Below are 18,262 nucleotides of genomic sequence, written 5' to 3'. Positions count from 1 at the left end.
AGTATCATGTCATCTGCAAACAGTGACATCTTTACTTCTTCTTTTCCGATTTGGATTCCTTTTATTTCTTTTTCTTCTCTGATTGCCTTGGCTAAAACTTCCCAAACTATGTTGAATAAGAGTGGTGAGAGAGGACAACCTTGTCTTGTTCCTGATCTTAGTGGAAATGGTTTCAGTTTTTCACCATTAAGGGCGATGTTGGCTGTGGGTTTGTCATATATGGCCTTTATTATGTTGAGGTAAGTTCCCTTTATGCCTACTTTCTGGAGGGTTTTTATCATAAATGGCTGTTGAATTTTGTCGTAAGCTTTGTCTGAATCTATTGAGATGATCATATGGTTTTTCTCCTTCAAGTTGTTAATATGGTGTATCACATTGATTGATTTGCATATATTAAAGAATCCTTGCATTCCTGGGATAAACTCCACTTGATCATGGTGTATGATCCATTTAATGTGCTGTTGGATTCTGTTTGCTAGTATTTTGTTGAGGATTTTTGCATCTTTGTTCATCAGTGATATTGGCCTGTAGTTTTCTTTCTTTGTGACATCTTTGTCTGGTTTTGGTATCAGGGTGACAGTGGCCTCGTAGAATGAGTTTGGGAGTGTTCCTCCCTCTGCTATATTTTGGAAGAGTTTGAGAAGGATAGGTGTTAGCTCTTCTCTAAATGTTTGATAGAATTCACCTGTGAAGCCATCTGGTCCTGGGCTTTTGTTTGTTGGAAGATTTTTAATCACAGTTTCAATGTGATTTTTAATCACAGTTTGTAGGTCTTTTCCTTCTCTTATGTTTCCTGCATAGAGAAGTTCCTTTAGCATTTGTTGTAAAGCTGGATTGGTGGTGCTGAATTCTCTTAGCTTTAACTTGTCTGTAAGGTTTTTATTTCTCCGTTAAATCTGAATGAGATCCTTGCTGGGTAGAGTAATCTTGGTTGTAGGTTTTTCCCCTTCATCACTTTAAGTATGTCCTGCCACTCCCTTCTGGCTTGCAGAGTTTCTGCAGAAAGATCAGCTGTTAACCTTATGGGGATTCACTTTTGTGTTATTTGTTGTTTTTCCCTTGCTGCTTTTAATATTTTTTCTGTGTACTTAATTTTTGATAGTTTGATTACTATGTGTCTTGGCATGTTTCTCCTGTATGGGACTCTCTGTGCTTCCTGGAGTTGATTAACTATTTCCTTTCCCTTGTTAGGGAAGCTTTCAATTATAATCTCTTCAAATATTTTCTCAGTCCCTTTCTTTTTCTCTTTTTCTTCTGGGACCCCTATAATTCGAATGTTGGTGCGTATAATGCTGTCCCAGAGATCTCTGAGACTGTTCCCACTTCTTTTCATTCTTTTTTCTTTTTTCTGCTCTGCAGGTGTTATTTCCACTATTTTGTCTTCCAGGTCACTTATCCGTTCTTCTGCCTCAGTTATTCTGCTGTTGATCCCTTCTAGAGAAGTTTTAATTTCATTTATTGTGTTGCTTATCACAGTTTGTTTGCTCTTTAGTTCTTCTAGGTCCTTTTTAAATGTTTCTTGTATTTTCTCCATTCCTTTTCGAAGATTTTAGATCACCTTAACTATCATTATTCTGAATTCTTTTTCAGGTACACTGCCTATTTCCTCTTCATTTGTTAGGTCTGTTGGGTTTTTACCTTGCTCTTTCATCTGCTATGTGTTTCTCTGTCTTCTCATTTTGCTTATCTTACTGTTTTGGGGTCTCCTTTTCTCCTGCAGCAAGAGAGGCCACTGCGATGAGAAGCCCGCACGCTGCAATGAAGAGTAGCCCCTGCTTGCTGCAACTAGAGAAAGCCCACGTGCAGCAACGAAGACCCAATTCAGCCAAAAATAAATAAATAAAAATAAATAAATAAATAAATAAATAAATATATATTTAAAAAAGGCTGAGTGAGGAGACAAGGTTGTCTCTTATGGATTATAGCAGTTGCCCTTAGGTTGTCCCTACATCCAGTCTTCTGCCTTCCAACTCCCCCTACCCAGTCTTTCTTAAGCTCTAAAATATATATAGTATAATTTAAAGTCATTGACTATGAAGCCCTCATTTGCCCATTAGAGCTCACTGTCAGCAGCCCTTCTGCATGTGTAATACCTCAAGGAAAATGGATTTTACTAATCTTTGCTCTTTCCTTCAGCTAGAGTTCATCTCTTTCCTCAGAACTCCTATAATCACTTTATGTTTCTATTATTGAACTTTACCACAGTCTGCCTTGTATCTTTTCTATCCCTTCTTGACTAAATTACAGTCTTAATAAGAGCCAGGAGCATCTCTTTTCTTCTGATCTCCATGTAGTTTTGTAAAATGTGGTCCTTCAGTAAATGTTCTTCAACTGACCTGAATGTTATATCAAACAGGATCAGGTATCTTGACTGGCTGGAGTTGCCAAGAACAGTTTAATTAGGGCTACAAAATCAAGGTAGATATTTACAAGCTGAGAAATCTAAAACAGTGAGGTTGGAGAGAGTAGCAGATGCGGAAATAAATTCCATAGCCTGGTGTGATCTTTTCTTTTTGGGCACAAGGTGGCAGACTGTGCCCATTTCAGTAATTGCGTGCAAGGCAGCTTAGTGAGGCTGAAATTTTCTGCCCTATTTTGGAAATCTATGTTTACTTAAAAAAAAAAAAAAAAGTGAAGCTAGTGCAGCTTGATGGCTGAAACCTGGGTTTGGATGAAGCACAGACCCACTATCTGACTGCAGGCTGTGCTCCTGGATCTCTGGTCCTTCTGTTTGGGACTCACCCCTCCATGTCTGCATCATCCCTTAGCAATGTATCATGGATATTGAAACATTTAGAGTTTCCCTTAAATGGATGAAGGAAATCAAACATTGTCAGTGTTTTGAATAAATATGCATGAACACTGAGGCTTGGAAGGAGGAAACAAAATCTGACCAGAGAATTGAAATGTACAGTTTCCACACTAGGTAGCAGACTAGGACAGACAATCTTTGGAAGGTCCCACCCATAATCACCCAAAGAAAACATTAGTCTTTCTCTATCAGCTCATTTTTTTGTCTTGACAACAGCAAGTGTTTTTCATGTGATCAGACCATTCACATGTAAAGGTCTGATACAATCTAGATATAACTAGCAGGTTGATTTCAATTCATTTATCTGCAATTTAAATGCTAATATAGTTTTCTTCACTTCATTAATTGCCCTCAGTTATATGTGTGTGTGTGTGTGTGTGTGTGTGTGTGGACACCAAAACTGTCTTTTAAAAAAGCAAAGTACCTGTACTAGGAATAGTTTATTTGGGAATTCTGATTGTGACTAATTTATTAGGTGATATGTTAAGTCTTTCTGTTGATACTGGTTTCTGTTATACCCAGGAGATGGAGAAGAACTGAGGGGAAAAAAGTATTACTTGTGTGCAGGTTCTAAGAAGCATTTCTTTCAGGTTCTCTCTCTCTTTAGAGATATATATGTATGTGTATATATATACACATACATATATATGCTTACATATTCATATATGTGCATAAATATATACATACACTCTCCATGTGTATGTCTATATATACATACATTCATATATATATAATGTATATTATGTATTATGTCTGTCTGTGTGACATACATATGGTAGTACAGTGAGTGTTTAAGAGCAGAGACACTGGAGCTTGACTGCCTTGATACAAATCCTAGCTTACTAGTTGGATCATTTTCTAACAGTTCTATGCCTCAGTTTTCTCATCTGTAAATGGGGATAATAATACTACTTGTGTAATAAGGTGTCTGTGCAGATTAGAGGATTTAACAGAGCATGGCACATGTGAACCATTATTATTTGAGTGTAACTGATTTATTCCATAGCTTATACTACAGCTTTTATTTAGTAAAAAAAAAAAAAGTACCTTCTATCTACCCAATGTGGGAGTTTAGATTTTTTGAAAGCACCATAATGTTGCATTGACATTGACTTGTATTCGTTTGTGTTATATAGATTATTCAACTCGATAATTAAGGTGCTGTACAGAAAGTGCCAGTCATGATTTCTATTTGGGAACTTTTGTCTCAAAGAGACAAGAGAAATAATATGCACCTTGATTACTGTATTCCCTATCTCTCTCTCTTTCTTCTTCTCTTAGCCCTTCTCCTTGAGAAGAATGTCAAAAATGGAGAGGTGTATTCATTAGGAATTCAACTCAGCTATCAATAACCACCAAAAGAACAGTTGCTTAACAAATCGAGAATTGTTGAAGGAAAGAAGCTGATGGGGCTGGTTGAGAGACATCTCTGTGATTCTTCTGTCCTTTTGTGTTAGAAAACCTACACTCCTCCAATCTCGTTTACTCGGGTCTTTTTCCCCACACCAAGTATGTCTGTGACCCTAGCTGGGTGTCCCCAAATTTAACTCAGTTCTGACACTATCTACCCAGAGATAGTGTCTGATCCCACAGATTAGGGGCTCAGTCCTACAAGACTGCCTTCCTCCCCCACTTCAGATGCCAATGGCAAGTCCACGTTGTTACTTGTGCTTCCAACCTATTGCCTGTTGATTGGAGGTTCCCAGTACCCCCTCCTTGGGTTCCATTAATTTGCTAGAGTGGCTCACAGAACTGAGGAAAACAGTTTATTACTGTTTACCAGTTTATTGTAAAGTGATGTGATAAAAGATAGAGATGAACATCCAGATGGAAGAGACATGTAAGGCAAGTTCTGTGGGAAGGGATGCCGAGCTTTCATGCCCCTCTGGGTGAGCTATTCTCCTATGGTGTGTTCACACAACCTGGATGCTCTCTGAGCTCCACATTTTGGGGATTTTTATGGAGGTTTCATCACATAGGCACAATCAACTATAAACTCCATTTCCAGCCCCTCTCCCCTCTCTGCAGAATGGGGGTAGGGTTGAAAATTTCAAGCTTCTAATCGTGGCTGGGTCTTTCTGGTGCCCACTCAGAGTCACCTCATTAGAACAAAAGACACTGCTATCACCCAGGAGATCCAAAAGGATTTAGGAACTCTGTGTCAGGAACTGAGGTCAAAGGCCAAATATTAGAACAAAAGGTACTCCTAGTGCTCTTATCACTTAGGAAATTACAAGGGTTTTAGGAGTTCTGTGCCAGGAACTGGGAACAGATACATATATGTGTGTGTGTGTGTCTGTGTACATGTACACACACACACATATATATATGTATATATATATATATTTTTTCCTATTATCTCACGCCCTTCCTTCATGGTCACAAAATGGCTGCTGCACCCCCAGGCATCATGTTGATGTTAAGCAAAGAAGAATAGGGTAAGAAAAAAAGGACAGGTGGTACTAACTGTATACACTCTCTTACCAAGAAGACAAAAAGCCTCCCAGAACTCCACTCCTCTCTCTGACCAGGAGACTAGGGTTAATTTCCAGAATGGTGTCACAAGGCTATTAGCTGGAAAAGCATCTACGCTGAAAGTCAGAAAAAAGAAATAAGGCTGAGATGATTTGGAATCAGCCGATGAGTAATATCTGCCAAAGTAAGTTTTTGTCTTGGTTTTTCACTTGTGCTTCTCCTTCTCAAATTCTCCCTGTTGCCCTCCCTCCAGCCCATTCACCTCTTTGTCTAGAAGGAGGTAGAACTGAGAAAAGTGATAACCTGGAGAGTTGCTTCAGGAAATAAAATTTGCTTTACTAGAAGTTATAAACGTGCAACAGAGGAAAGAGCATAGGAGGACATGAAGCAGGATATCTTTATTAGAGCAGAAGCAAAAGGAACTACTGGCTTGAGCAGAGTGGGATGTAGGGAGGCTCTCAAGCTTTACCCAGTGGATTAATTTCATAGCACTGCCTTTGCCAGAGGCCAAACTAATCTTGTTGCGTCTGAAATGAAGCACCACAGACGACAGACTTCCTTATAGATCATTTAATTACAGATTATCATATGACAGAGATTGTTTTTCATGTCTACAGAGCACACAACAAAGGAAAGGTTTTGTGACACTCACAACCTATTTTTAAATGATATCTATTCAAATGTTACCTATTCCATGAATCCTTAATGAATTCTTTTTCCTTAAAAAAGCATCATAACTTTGATTAGAATTTCATAAAGCATCATAACTTTGAATAGGATTTCATACTGTGACCATTAAAATAGTAACAGTTCTCCCCAGGAGGCCAGGTTTCTTGGCTTATTCAATTCCTGACTCTGTCCATCTGATCTACTATCAGGTGGCTCCCCTTTATACTGTTAAGTCACAGTTGACCAAGTATTCAAATCTTTATCCTGCTGGGAATTTCTAGTCCCCATCGCTCTCACTGGAACTGCCACTGTCAGATGATTCACTACTGTCATGCTTTTTAGGGGGGTGAAACCTCCTATTGGAATGGGACTTTCTGTAACCCCAGGAACCTTTGCTTTGTGACACACCCTTGTTCTGCATAGAATTATTTTGTCTGTGGGGCACAGAATAATTTTTCCTGCTGTGTGTTATTATGGTCCCTTCATTATTGGGATCATTATGGGAACCTATTTCATTTTTAATTTCATTATCAAGACCACGAGAAGGAATGAACTGGCCCTGACCTTTGCCCTTACTCGGAAATCTTTGTTTTTCACTTGAGGTCACTTGATTCCTTTTAGAATATTCAGTATCTTTTCTACTACTACCTTTGCCATTTTTCGGAATTTCATTAGCACTTTCAGCTCCATCACTACTGCCATCTTTTCTTTTGTCTTCTGTGGGTGCGTGAGGGTAATGAAACTCTATTTTCCCTTGATAAGCATTTTGGCTGCCGCTATCCACTCTGCTTCCTTCTTTTCCAGAGAGTTTCTTAAAATTGGTGCTACCTATGATGTTGTTGTTGCCCTCCACGAGGCTGACATCAGCAGCATTTGCCTTTGGGGCTGTTTCATCCCTGGTTCCAATGGTATTTCCGCCATTCCCTTCTTTCTCTGGGATCTCATTATAACCTGGTCCTCTTGCATCAGGATTAGTGGTCTCAGCTTCAGTTGGGCTGGGAAACTCTGTTTGAATATCTGTACCTTCTCGGTCAGGACGAATAGCATCTCCTTTACCAGAAATGTCCTTAAAAGGTGGACCGTCTCCACTGAAAGGAGAGATATGATTGTCCTCCTGCCCTTGAAGATCTGCATAACCACTGCCTTCAAAATCACTGGAGACCTTTATGGCTTTGGGGAGCTGTTTTAGATAGTCCATGTTGTGTTGGATACGGTGGGTACTTTTGCTTTTTACTGGAATATTCTGGGCTTGGGAATCTCTTTGATGATTCTTCTTAATTTTTGAGGGGGCTTTAGCATAATTGGCACGTGCTGAAACTTTGCTTAAAACATTCCAGGGTTTGTTCTCTTTGTTTTCTTCCCTCAAGAGTTCAGTCCCTGGCTCCACTATGTGGTGCATGTTATTTCTGATGAGAGCTTTGCCACATTCTTCTTGGTCATGTAGTTTGCTAATAGCATTGTCTCCATCCTCAGTCCCATGATTCCCAGTCGATTCAGGATAAATGGACATCTTCAGGTCATCGTGGGCACTTTCTTTGTTACTAATCCTGTAGTCTTTATTCATTGTCTGTCTATTTTCCAGAAGATTTTGAGATTGAGTGCTTTTGTTATTTTCATTGGTTCCAGGGAGGGACAAGTCTTTCTCTTTTTCTTGGACAATGTTTTCTTTAGGCGCTGGCTCTTGATTTCTTCTCTTGCCAGAATGGGGAAGAGCAATATTGTCTTTGTTTTTTTCTTCCTGCTAAAGTGTAATTTTCAACATAAAGTGGTTATTTTATGTTAAATTTTTAAAATTTAATAATTCTTAGGCAATAATAATAAATTAAACCCCCCCGCCAGATACTTAATAAAAAGAGTCTTTTAACTCAATAGAGATTTGTTGGTAGAGATAATGCTGGAGTGGCCAAAGCAGGTTTCACAGAAAAAAGAAGAATGAGCAAGGCTTGAAGAGTAGGTAAGATTCAACTACATGTAAGGAAAATGGTGAGAATATCTTAAGAGTAAGTGGCATATTCAAATGTTTGGAAACAGGAAACATTTGAAAGATAATGTGAATAAAACTATAAGGCTGGAGTAGAGAAATCCTAAAGAGAATAATAAAGAAGAGAATCCAAATAAGAGAAATAAGTTTGGAAATATAGATTAGGGCCTGATTTTAAAGGAGGACCTCACTTTAAAGAGGACAGGGTGTGGTCCTCATCTTGTGACTAGTGACACATTGCAAGTGAAATGAAGTTCATCTTTCAAACATGATTTTTCTTGCTCTCATTCTCTCTCTCTCTCTCTCTCTCTCCCTCCCCCCCACCCCCATTCTCTCTCTCTTTGCTTTTGCCCTAGTCTTCAAAGGTATAAATCTTTTCCTCTTCTCTTTTTTCTCAACAGAAAATATACAGATAGAAGAATCTAGGTTCTGACATCCAAACAAAATATTTTGCAGCAGGTGTTGGCCACCCTAGCTTTTGTCTGAAAAAGGATTCATTAATTTTATTTTTTTCCCTCTTTAGTCATGTAATAAATCAGATTTGATAGTCTGGGTCAATAGTTCTTAAATTTAGCATTTCTCATAACTATTTGGAAGGCTTACTAAAACAAAGACTGTTGGACCCAACGGCCAGCGTGTCTGATTCAGTGGGCTTGGGTGGGGGGGCTCTGGAATCTGCATTTATGACAAGTTCCTAGCTAATGCTGATGCTGCTGGTCTGTGACCACCTTCTGAGAACCACTTTTCTGGATCCTAAGTTTAAGTAATGAGGTCCGGATGAGAAAAGTCCCTGAGAGAATAATGGGATGAAAAAGAGAAAGTGGAGAAGAAGGGTAGAGTGTTTATGCCTGTTTCTCAATTTGTCCTTTTTGTGGGGGGAATGGTCTATAAAATGCTGCTTCATAGGCTGCACCTTACCAACTCGAGGTACAGCCAAGGTGCAAGAAGCTTGAACAATGTGGTCAAGAAGAAAGAGGGGCTGAGATTGATTTTGCCCACACCGCTCACTGTTTCTCTGTGGCACAGGCTAGATATGGAAGCATCTGAGAATGGTTAGGAGCTTTCCAGAGGGAGTGAAGTGGCTCTAGAGGGAGCAAAGTAGATGGAGCCTATATACCAGGAACAAAAGTGAGTCCTACGCGAACAAAGAGGGGTCTACATTGTCCATGAGGGCCAGGAGAGCCTGAATCACCACTGCCCCAAGGCTGTACTGTTTGGTCCTAAGCTATTGTAGCCAGTGACTTCATCTTAGGATACCAGCAGGGCAAGCAGTACACAAGGGGTCGAGCAACATTGTCCTGTCCATGTCCGAGGATCCCATGTCTTCCTCTCCACTGTGGCTTGAGCCGTGTATGTACCTATGGTATATGGTATATACTGGATGGTGTAAGCCACCCCCAACTCCCTCACATGCGTGCATGCCATCTTAGGGGGAGAAGGAGGATCTGAGCCTTTTTATCCAAAAGGGACTGAAGGGCTTCCTGAAAGAACTATTTCCATGATTAGATAACCTTAAGTTTAAACAGGTTGAATTTAAATTAATTTCTGCACACTCCCTACCCTTTCATTAGCCCACGGGTAGGAGATCTTGAGCAACAGAACAATTATAGACAGAATAAATACCATACTCTCCCTCCACCTCAGACTTGTAGGGTGAGCTGAAATTTACAACACCGCTACATAGACCTCTGAACTGGCGGGTAACGTGAGATCAAAATAAGAGATATTTCTTGAGGAACTGGGACATGTAAGAAGGTGGGCTGGGCACTACACGTTCTAAGCAATACCTGATGATTTATTGAATGGCAGAAGCAGCAGTCGTGCAGGGGTATGGAGGGTGGGCGTGAGGTGGTGTGACAGAGATCTTGTATTCAGTCAGGGTCTGCACAGACAGAGGGTCAGAGCTTTGTAGAACCTGGGACTCCAGGCCTAAGAATTTGGTTTTATTTTGCAAGGGATGAAGAGCTAGTGAAAGTGCATGATCAAGAGATTAACAAAATAAAAATCAGAGGTTTAGGAGAAATTGTGGTAAGAAAGGACAGCCAGGAGGATGCTGCCGTGTCCAGGAAGGAGATGTAATCGCTTGGATTAGGATTATGCCAAAGAAAAAGGTCACAAAGAAAAATCGTCTACTGGTGCCCAAATAGAAGAAAGGTTAATGACTAGAACGTTGACATGTAAAAATGAAGACAAGAGAAAAAGATAACTTTACTCTGAGACGGGTTGATGTTGATGGGATATAGAACCTAAGCTCAAAAAGCAACATCCAGTTAGAGACAGAGTTGGGTGTCACAGCCTGCCCGCCCATGTCCTTTCCAGTTTCTGTGACCTATGGTCAGCTTGAACATCCTTGAACATTTTATGAGCTAATTGCTTGTTACTTTTCATGTCAGATCTTTTCATTTATGGATATTCTAATTTTTTCAACTTTTTTTAAACCTGCAGCTAGTAACTAGTATCCCTTTTTTTCCTGACGCAGCAGTCCTTAGGGTTATTTCCTCTTTCATATAAAACCCTTTCAGGAAAGTCCAGGTTTTCTCCATATTCACTGGGTGCTTTCTTTTCTCCATGTTGACATGTGCAGATGGCTCTTATTAGGTCACTATGTTCAGATCCATCCTCAAATAGGAGTACTGTTCTACTTGGGAGACTGACTGCTTTTATACACAAATCGTATTAATGTTGGAAGCTGTGGGGAATTGTGGACTCAGCTCACACTTGAATCTCAAGATAAAAATGGTTTACAGAAGTGCCCTCTGTTCTTACAAAGCTGGCTCATATGCAGTATACAAAAGTTCCAAAGTGTAGTATTTTTAAGATATAATTTGAAATGACTTATTTGGGGGAGTTATCATTAGTCACTAATCTTTTGTATTGGCAGGTATATTCTGAAAATAGATAAGGTTTTCTCATGAGGAAAAGTATAATAGAAAAAAACATTATAGTGAATTATTTCTGAATAAAAAGTATTTTAAACATTTGACCTATTTTAAGACATTACATCTGGGAAATTTTTACACAGACATTTGTATTTTCCTTCGCAAGTAAGTTCATTTGCTCACTGCTATATATATACACTTTTGAGTTAAACAGGTGCATTATAATAATCCCTTCTTAATTTTTCCCCTCCCTGTTCTGAAGTGGGAAGTTTTGTTTTATATTTGGTGTTTTTACTGCTTTTAAAACAGTAACGTGTATACTAATGAATTGCGTACATTTCTTTAAAGACTGAAGAGTTTTTATAAGTAAAACATGAAACAGCTTTTAAATTGTGATGTGTGATGGTCAGTCGTTTTTGCACTGCTTATGTTAAATGACTTCCTGTGGCACTGTTGACTGTATGATGGTTGTACAGTCAACACATCAGTTGGCTGATCTGCTTTTCTGTCTCCATGCCTTAGCTCATATTATTCTTTTCATGGAGAACAGTCTCTCCCACACAAATGTTTGCTCAAATCCTACTCATCCTCCAAGGTCCAGTTCAATTATTTCCATTATGTAGCTTTCCCTGAACATCACACTAGGAACTAATCTTTTCTACTCCAAGCCCTAAAGCATGATTTTTTGGGTACCACTCACATAGCACTTTGCACATTCTGTCTCGGGTTATAATAATTTTTGTAAGCACCTTTTGTTTCTTTTCTAACTCTAAAATCCTGTAGAGAAAGAGTTAAGTCTTCTCCATCATTTTATCATAATATCTTGCACAATAGGAAGCTCTCAGCATGTATTTGTTACAACCAATAAGTTTAAAAGGCAGCTAGCCTTAGAGGTGCTAAGTCTTCGAGATGCGTATAAAGAATATTGAGCAGGGCCTCCCTGGTGGCGCAGTGGTTGAGAGTCCGCCTGCCGATGCAGGGGATACGGGTTCGTGCCCCGATCTGGGAGGATCCCATATGCCGCGGAGCGGCTGGGCCCGTGAGCCATGGCCGCTGGGCCTGCGCGTCCGGAGCCTGTGCTCCGCAACGGGAGAGGCCACAGCAGTGAGAGGCCCGCGTACGGCAAAAAAAAAAAAAAAAAAAAAAAAAAAAAAAGAATATTGAGCAGAACAGAATAACATTCTGAAGGAAAACTACTACTTTCATGGGGAATGAAGCCAGATTTGAAGAAAGTAAATAGTCCTTTTGCTGATGGCATTTTAAACTGTTCCTAGCTCTGTGGCCAGTGAATCTGCAAGAAAGGACTGAGTGAAAAGAATTATTGTTTTATTCCAGTGACAATGCCCTTATTCTTTCTCTTCCAAGCTTCCTGACACAGATGACATCATCTGTGGAGTGAATTTAAGGGACACTAAAATGTGCCACTTTTTAGGCCAAAATGATTTCTTTCTAATCCATTCCCCCCTGCCCCATTAGAGCATATGGTAGAATATGTCCAGAAAACCTCCTTGCAAAGGATCAAACTTTATTCAGAAGCAATAACATGAAAAACTCAATGGGTGTCCAGTATCCACCAGCACCACATCTGCTGTGGCAGGTCCTGAAGCAGGGCAGGGTTTGGGCCAGGGCATGCGGTAGCCCATCCGTGTCAGGAAGACACTGGGACACAGAGTTCCATAGCAGAGATGCTCCAGGAGCCTGGGACCGTGGGAAAAAGATAAAGGCACAAGCCATAGACAGAAACCCCAGAGAAGGCAAAAGTCAACTTTGTCTTCCCTACCTTTCTCCTAATGTTTCTCCAGAGTTTGGCTCATGATAAAATCACTAGGATTCTGCTTACCTTCACATCAGTTTGATTTTTCCTCCCAGATGAGGTATAAACATACTTAAAAACATAATACCCATGTTTCTCATGGTGGCCCTTGTACCTTATCTACAAAAACACAACATTATATTAAGGTGGGTTTATCTCTTACGAAGAAGTTTTCTAGCTCTCTTTTTGATAGTACAAGGTATTTTTAACTTGGGTCAAGTCGTTTCTGCATCTAACAAGTGGTAGTACATCTGATAACCACAGGACGGCGTGTGTCAGCCAGTCCTGAAGAGAGCAGTTTGTTCCTTTCTTTTCTATCTCTAAGTCTGTTTTCCCTGAGGATGACTGTCAAACAGTTCTCTCCCCCGGGGTGTATCAATTTTATTACCAAATTTCAATGGAAATGGAGCACTTGGAAATATTTTCAGGTAGCAGGAGGCAGAGGGTTGAGGAGAAAGGTAGATTTTACAGTATTCATGCTGATGTCAAATTGGCAAAACTCACAGCCAGAACATTCAGGCTCTTAAGCTTGTGGGTTTTGCCTTTGCAGTTTTCAGCTGAGATAGAGAACGGAAGATTGTTTTTAGAACAGAATTTTCTGAGACTGCAAGAAGAAACCGTGGTAGGCAGAAGTAAGTTGCAATTTGGTGACACGAAAAGCTGAAGGTACTTATTTAACTTTCTGGTTGCATATGGAAAACTAACTCCATGTACACAGAATTTCCCCATGAAGACTTGTTAACTCACTTCGCTTTGTTTTCTCCCTCATTTATCTCTCTGTTCTCATGTACATGTGTGGGAAAATCTTGTTTGCTAATAACAATATCCCAGAATTTTTACTCATCCCTCTGAAGGAAGAAATCATTGCAGAGAAAGAATTCCCATTCAGAAGGCTCTTCTCTTTCCTATCACACATTGTGTGAATTAAAGTGCCAAAATTATGTTGTAGAATTTTCCATTTCCATTCTAGGTACACAAGAATATTTTGACAGTTAAAAATGTCTTCTTATTGACTTTTCTCTTTACAGAGTTGGAAGGGGTGTATTTGAGAAGAATAATTCTGTTTACCCTCTGTTCTTCCCCAGAGTCTTGCTTCATTTTCTCAGCCTGTGGTTGCAATGTCTGAAAGGAAACAAGAAATAAAACTTCACTAAACACTTCTTTCTTTCATTTCTTCAAACAGTGAATGTTTCCTTTCTTTTTCTGTCACTGGGGTGTATTATTCAATGTGGAAAATCATTCTGACTCAAAGACGATGGGCACACACATCACATTTGTTTCTGTATTGAAGGAGGATGATGACCTTCCTCCCCCAGAGGGAGATAGTGCCGGCTCCACTGCGGAACCACGTTCAAGTGCGCGAGAACAGCTGAGTTGGGAGGGGTAGCACTCCAGGTGAAAAAGCTTGGTTGTCATTGGTATCTGCTGAAAAACTTTTCCCTGGCACACTGGGAGTGTTTAGTATCAGTGAACCAAAATCAGAGTTGAGTGATGTGGATTGTATGTGCATTGACTGTGTAAGTTCAGTCCTTGCTAATCGAGTTAAGGTAAGATGATCCTGATGGTCCAGCAAGAGTGAAACCATAGCCCTGCACCTAAGGGGAAGGAAAACACCTGAGGATGGGACTTCATTGTTGCCAGTTACCTGGGCAGTTTTTTCTATCAGGAAAAGGGATAATGATATTTTGAAAGGTTGTGTTTTATAGAATGTGAGATACAGAATGACACTATAAACCATTAAGCTTTCCATTACTTCCACTATTAAAAATCCAGAATTTTACCTAACATCAAAACCAAGAAAATGACCTCTTTTCAATTCCACAATAATTTTTCTCCCCTAACTGCATATTTTATAATTCTACCCTTTATTACCCTCTGCTGATGTCGGTTCTTGTGTGATCTTGTGCATATAAATTTAGAGCATTGCATCACTCCTCAGAAATATCAAAACAGTTCAAATAGTTCTGGAAATGGGGGTATAGGAAAGAGAAAATATAAAAAATGAGATGGGTAGATATTAAGCAAAAGAAAGAAATGACAGTTTGGGGTATTCGCTGTTTTCTTACAGAACACACACACAACATGTATGAAAAACATACTTGATGGTATGTTTAATATAGTTCACGATAATAAATCATGAACTTACAACAAGGTAACATAACGAAGTCTTTCTAGTCTAATTGCATATCAGTGAATATTAATTGAATTGCATGGCCCAACAATCATCTTTTATATTCTCGCACTTGAAGTTTTGTTTTTTAAGGAAACAAGAATGTCACCCTTACATATGTCTTTTTGACATAAAAATTATTTTGAGCTGAAGGCAATTAAGAAGTAGAACATGTGGAAAAACCTTCCCCTTTTCTGCCTAAAGGCAGGAAATAAATTCTCCTTTCACTAGAGACAAACTCTTATCGGTCCAGAGATGGCACAGAAGAGTCTGCAAACAAATCTTGTCAAACTAATCCTAATCTTCCTAGTTAAGGAAGAGAAGGACTCGCTAGTCCTAGTTGGACTTCCCCTAGCCCCTTTATCTTGTCAATTCTTCACAAATGTATTGTTTCGTTGTCTAAAAGGTAGAAAAGCTTCCTGCTCTGGTCACTTCTTTGGGTCCTCATTCTCTTGTGAAGGCTTTCATGTACATGTAAAACTTTGATAACATTTGTGTGCTCTTCGCCTGTTAATCCGTCTTTGTCAGTTGAATTTTCAAACCCAGCCAGGGACCCAAAGAGGGTGGAGGAAAACCTTCTCCTCCCCTAGAGTTTGAATTTTGATTATGATTCCAGAACCTATGTAAGTGGCTTAGTACATACTAATATCTGCTACCACCCATCTGTCATTAAGTACTTTAGGTAATTACTCAAGTAGAATCCATATCTGAAAGAAAACATTACAGTTAGCCCTTCATCATTCCAAATCTGTCTCAGTGTCCTTGCAGACCCTCTTTCATTTGAAATCTGACCCCCTCCTTCTCCGCCCACCACACACCCACTTGGCAGCCCTCCTGCCCTTGAACGTGGCCCTGAAATGGAGACGGCATTGTTTCCCTCGGGTGAAGAAGACTGGCATCCGCTCTTGACCGGTGGTCACTGGGTTGGTGTTGACACGGCACATTTCCTGGAAGATGGTCGGAGATGCCACTGTAGCTCTTCTTCGGAAGGTGGCGCTCCAAACAGGCTCGTCCTCGGCTGGTGGGACGAGCTGGGTCCGCGGGGCCCACGCCATCCTCCTCATGCCTAAACCGGTGACTCGGTGGCCCCGATCGAGCAAAGTCAGTCGTGTGCGTTGGGCCTGGCAGACGTCTATTTTAAGCAGTACGTCCCCCAGAGGACTGCTGGGGCACATGTGCTGAGAGGGGACACGCTTTCCTCAGCTCCGGCTCTGCTCGCCGGCTGGCACAGCTCGTGCTCAGCAGTGCGTTTCCCAGTTGGTTGCCCACTCGCTCAGGACCTATGTGTAAGTTCTTCTGACAACAGAATGACCACTTGCTTCCACGCTTTTCCAACTGAATAGGCTCCTCCGAGAAGTTAGGAAGTTTTTCAGACACTATCTAATTAGCGCTGTGTCTCCTTTGCAGAAAATATCTGTAGCACTCAGCATTTTCACAAGAAGGCTTAGTCACATCCTGAGCACTCATCTGGGTGAATCAGAGGCCAGAAAAGACACAAAAGGAAATTGGAGCTTGATTTAGGTTAAGCTGAGGGGGACTTCTTCCCATCTTTAGCCTCGCTGATGAAGACTAAATCCCTACCAGGACCTCAGTGTTGGAGTATTGCAACAACTACAGAAAAGGTCTGGTCCCTTCATGTTATCGTGTAGTTATAAAGCCTAGTTGCTTAGTCATGGAGCATTCAAGTCAAATTCTCTCAGTTTTTGGTAAAATATTGAGAAATTCTTTTGACAGGTTATAATTTGGGTATATTTACTCACTAGCATTAGCTGATTGAAACACTGTGGCTGGCTATTGGTTTTCTCAAAAATATTTTTACTGGTGTTTCTCCAAAGGCAAAATGTAGCCATCTTGTAATTCTTCTCACATGTTCGTTGAGGGCTTCCCTGGTGACAGACATTTGTGTCAATTGTTGGATGGGTCCTCTTTGTGTGGTACTTTATTGTAACTGAACTAGGTAAGCGCTACTAATTTTAAAAGACATCGCTTAAAAGAAAACTAGAAGAAGAGAGCAAGACATTATATGATGCATAACTGAATCTGTAAATGCTTACTGGTGCTGCCAGGGTCAGACTGAAAAGGAGCAGTCCCAAACAGATGATTCGCATCTTTGAGAATCTCTGGAAAAAGACAATAATATTTTACCCTAAAGCATTGCCAGTTACGAACTGCAGCCATAGCAATAAATAAAACAGAAAAGTCTATACAAACCTCCTTCCCCTTAGCAGTCCATTTCCTCGTTTAAAAAAAAAAACTACATATAATTTATCTCCAAGTGTAGAAACTTTAATCTGAGCTTTCATATGTCTAATTATTCCAGTGTGAAAAGGAAAATTGTCCAATATCATGAAAACAATGCAGTTGGATAGAAATGGAGTTCATAGACATATTTATTTGCTCTATTGTCAGCTCAAACTTTTCCCTTTTCCCTTTAGAGAGAGACCGTTTAATTGAATTATTTATATAATTCAGAATAACATTAATCAAAGAGTCAGTAAACTTTAAGGTAGATCAGTAGAAATGATGTAATTTGAACAAGAGAGAGAAAAAAGGGTTTTTAAATGACCATTCTTTTCTTTCAGTCCTTTATAAATATATTCTACTTCCTCAGGGACCTGTGTGATGGTAGTAGTGGTCAACCCAGAATTCTATCTCTCAGAAAGGAAGTAAAGCAAAATTGTTAAGAAATAGGGTTTTAAAGTTAGATCTGGGTTTGAGTTCTTGGCTCTGTTATTTAATAGCCAAGGGACCCTGGGCAAGTCATTTAAACTCTCTAAACTTTGGTTAGCTCATTTGTAAGATCTGAATAATACTTATACTTGTATCTGATGAAAAAATTCTTAGTTCTTTACACAGAGCCACCCAGGCACATAGTAAGTGCTCAATAAAGGTTAGCTTTTGTCATTAAAAAAATAAGTAAACAGTTAAAAAAAAAGAATAACATTAAGTTAGTATAGCAACTCATAACAGACTCTAAATGAATCTGCCAGGGTAGCAGGCTTTACTGTGAGGAATGAAATCTTGTTCACCACCGGCCCTGTGCCTGAATATGTATCCTCATACTCATTAGCAAGGTGTATGAGGTGGAAGCCACCTGTGGGCTGGAGACCAAAACAACTTATGTAATAGTTATATTAATAGCTAACATTATTGAAAACAAAAATGGGTCAAGCAAGCTCTAAAAATTTGACATATATTCAATTAATTGAGCTATTAATATATTGATTGAGCCTCACAGTAACCCTGTGGAGTTAGGTGGCATTACTAGTCCTGTTTTACAGATTAGGAAATAGACACAAAGTCAAGTAACTTGTCCCAGAATTCCCAGGTGTTCAGGGGCAGAACTGGGATTAGCATCCAGCCAATGTAGCTCTAACGCCAGACTCTACAGCACCTTGAATAAGTTTCTACTCTTTTATCTTATGACAGAAAAATCTACATGTAGTTGATGTAAAGCAAATCA

General features: G+C 39.8%; 2 protein-coding genes across 4 annotated transcripts in view; one reads left to right on the top strand and one right to left on the bottom strand.

The window, feature by feature from the left end:
• Positions 1-18,262, top strand: part of PPM1K (protein phosphatase, Mg2+/Mn2+ dependent 1K) — a 449,751-nt gene that overhangs the window by 355,177 nt on the left and 76,312 nt on the right. The window lies entirely within an intron of this gene.
• Positions 6,234-16,907, bottom strand: MEPE (matrix extracellular phosphoglycoprotein). Of its 3 annotated transcripts, none has more exons than XM_060094544.1 (4): positions 16,854-16,907; positions 13,698-13,751; positions 12,657-12,749; positions 6,234-7,697 (listed from the first exon to the last, which is right to left on the bottom strand). In XM_060094544.1, the coding sequence occupies exons 1-4, from the start codon at positions 16,905-16,907 to the stop codon at positions 6,234-6,236; spliced, it is 1,665 nt and encodes a 554-aa protein (XP_059950527.1). The 3 variants fall into 3 exon arrangements, with proteins under 3 accessions (XP_059950527.1, XP_059950535.1, XP_059950545.1); XM_060094552.1 differs by having other exon boundaries at positions 6,234-7,694; XM_060094562.1 differs by lacking the exon at positions 12,657-12,749.

Source organism: Mesoplodon densirostris, chromosome 1 (genome assembly GCF_025265405.1).
Source record: "Mesoplodon densirostris isolate mMesDen1 chromosome 1, mMesDen1 primary haplotype, whole genome shotgun sequence".
NCBI classification, from domain to species: domain Eukaryota; kingdom Metazoa; phylum Chordata; class Mammalia; order Artiodactyla; family Ziphiidae; genus Mesoplodon; species Mesoplodon densirostris.
The sequence above is the reverse complement of the archived record's forward strand: the minus strand, read 5'-3'. Positions and strand labels throughout refer to the sequence as shown.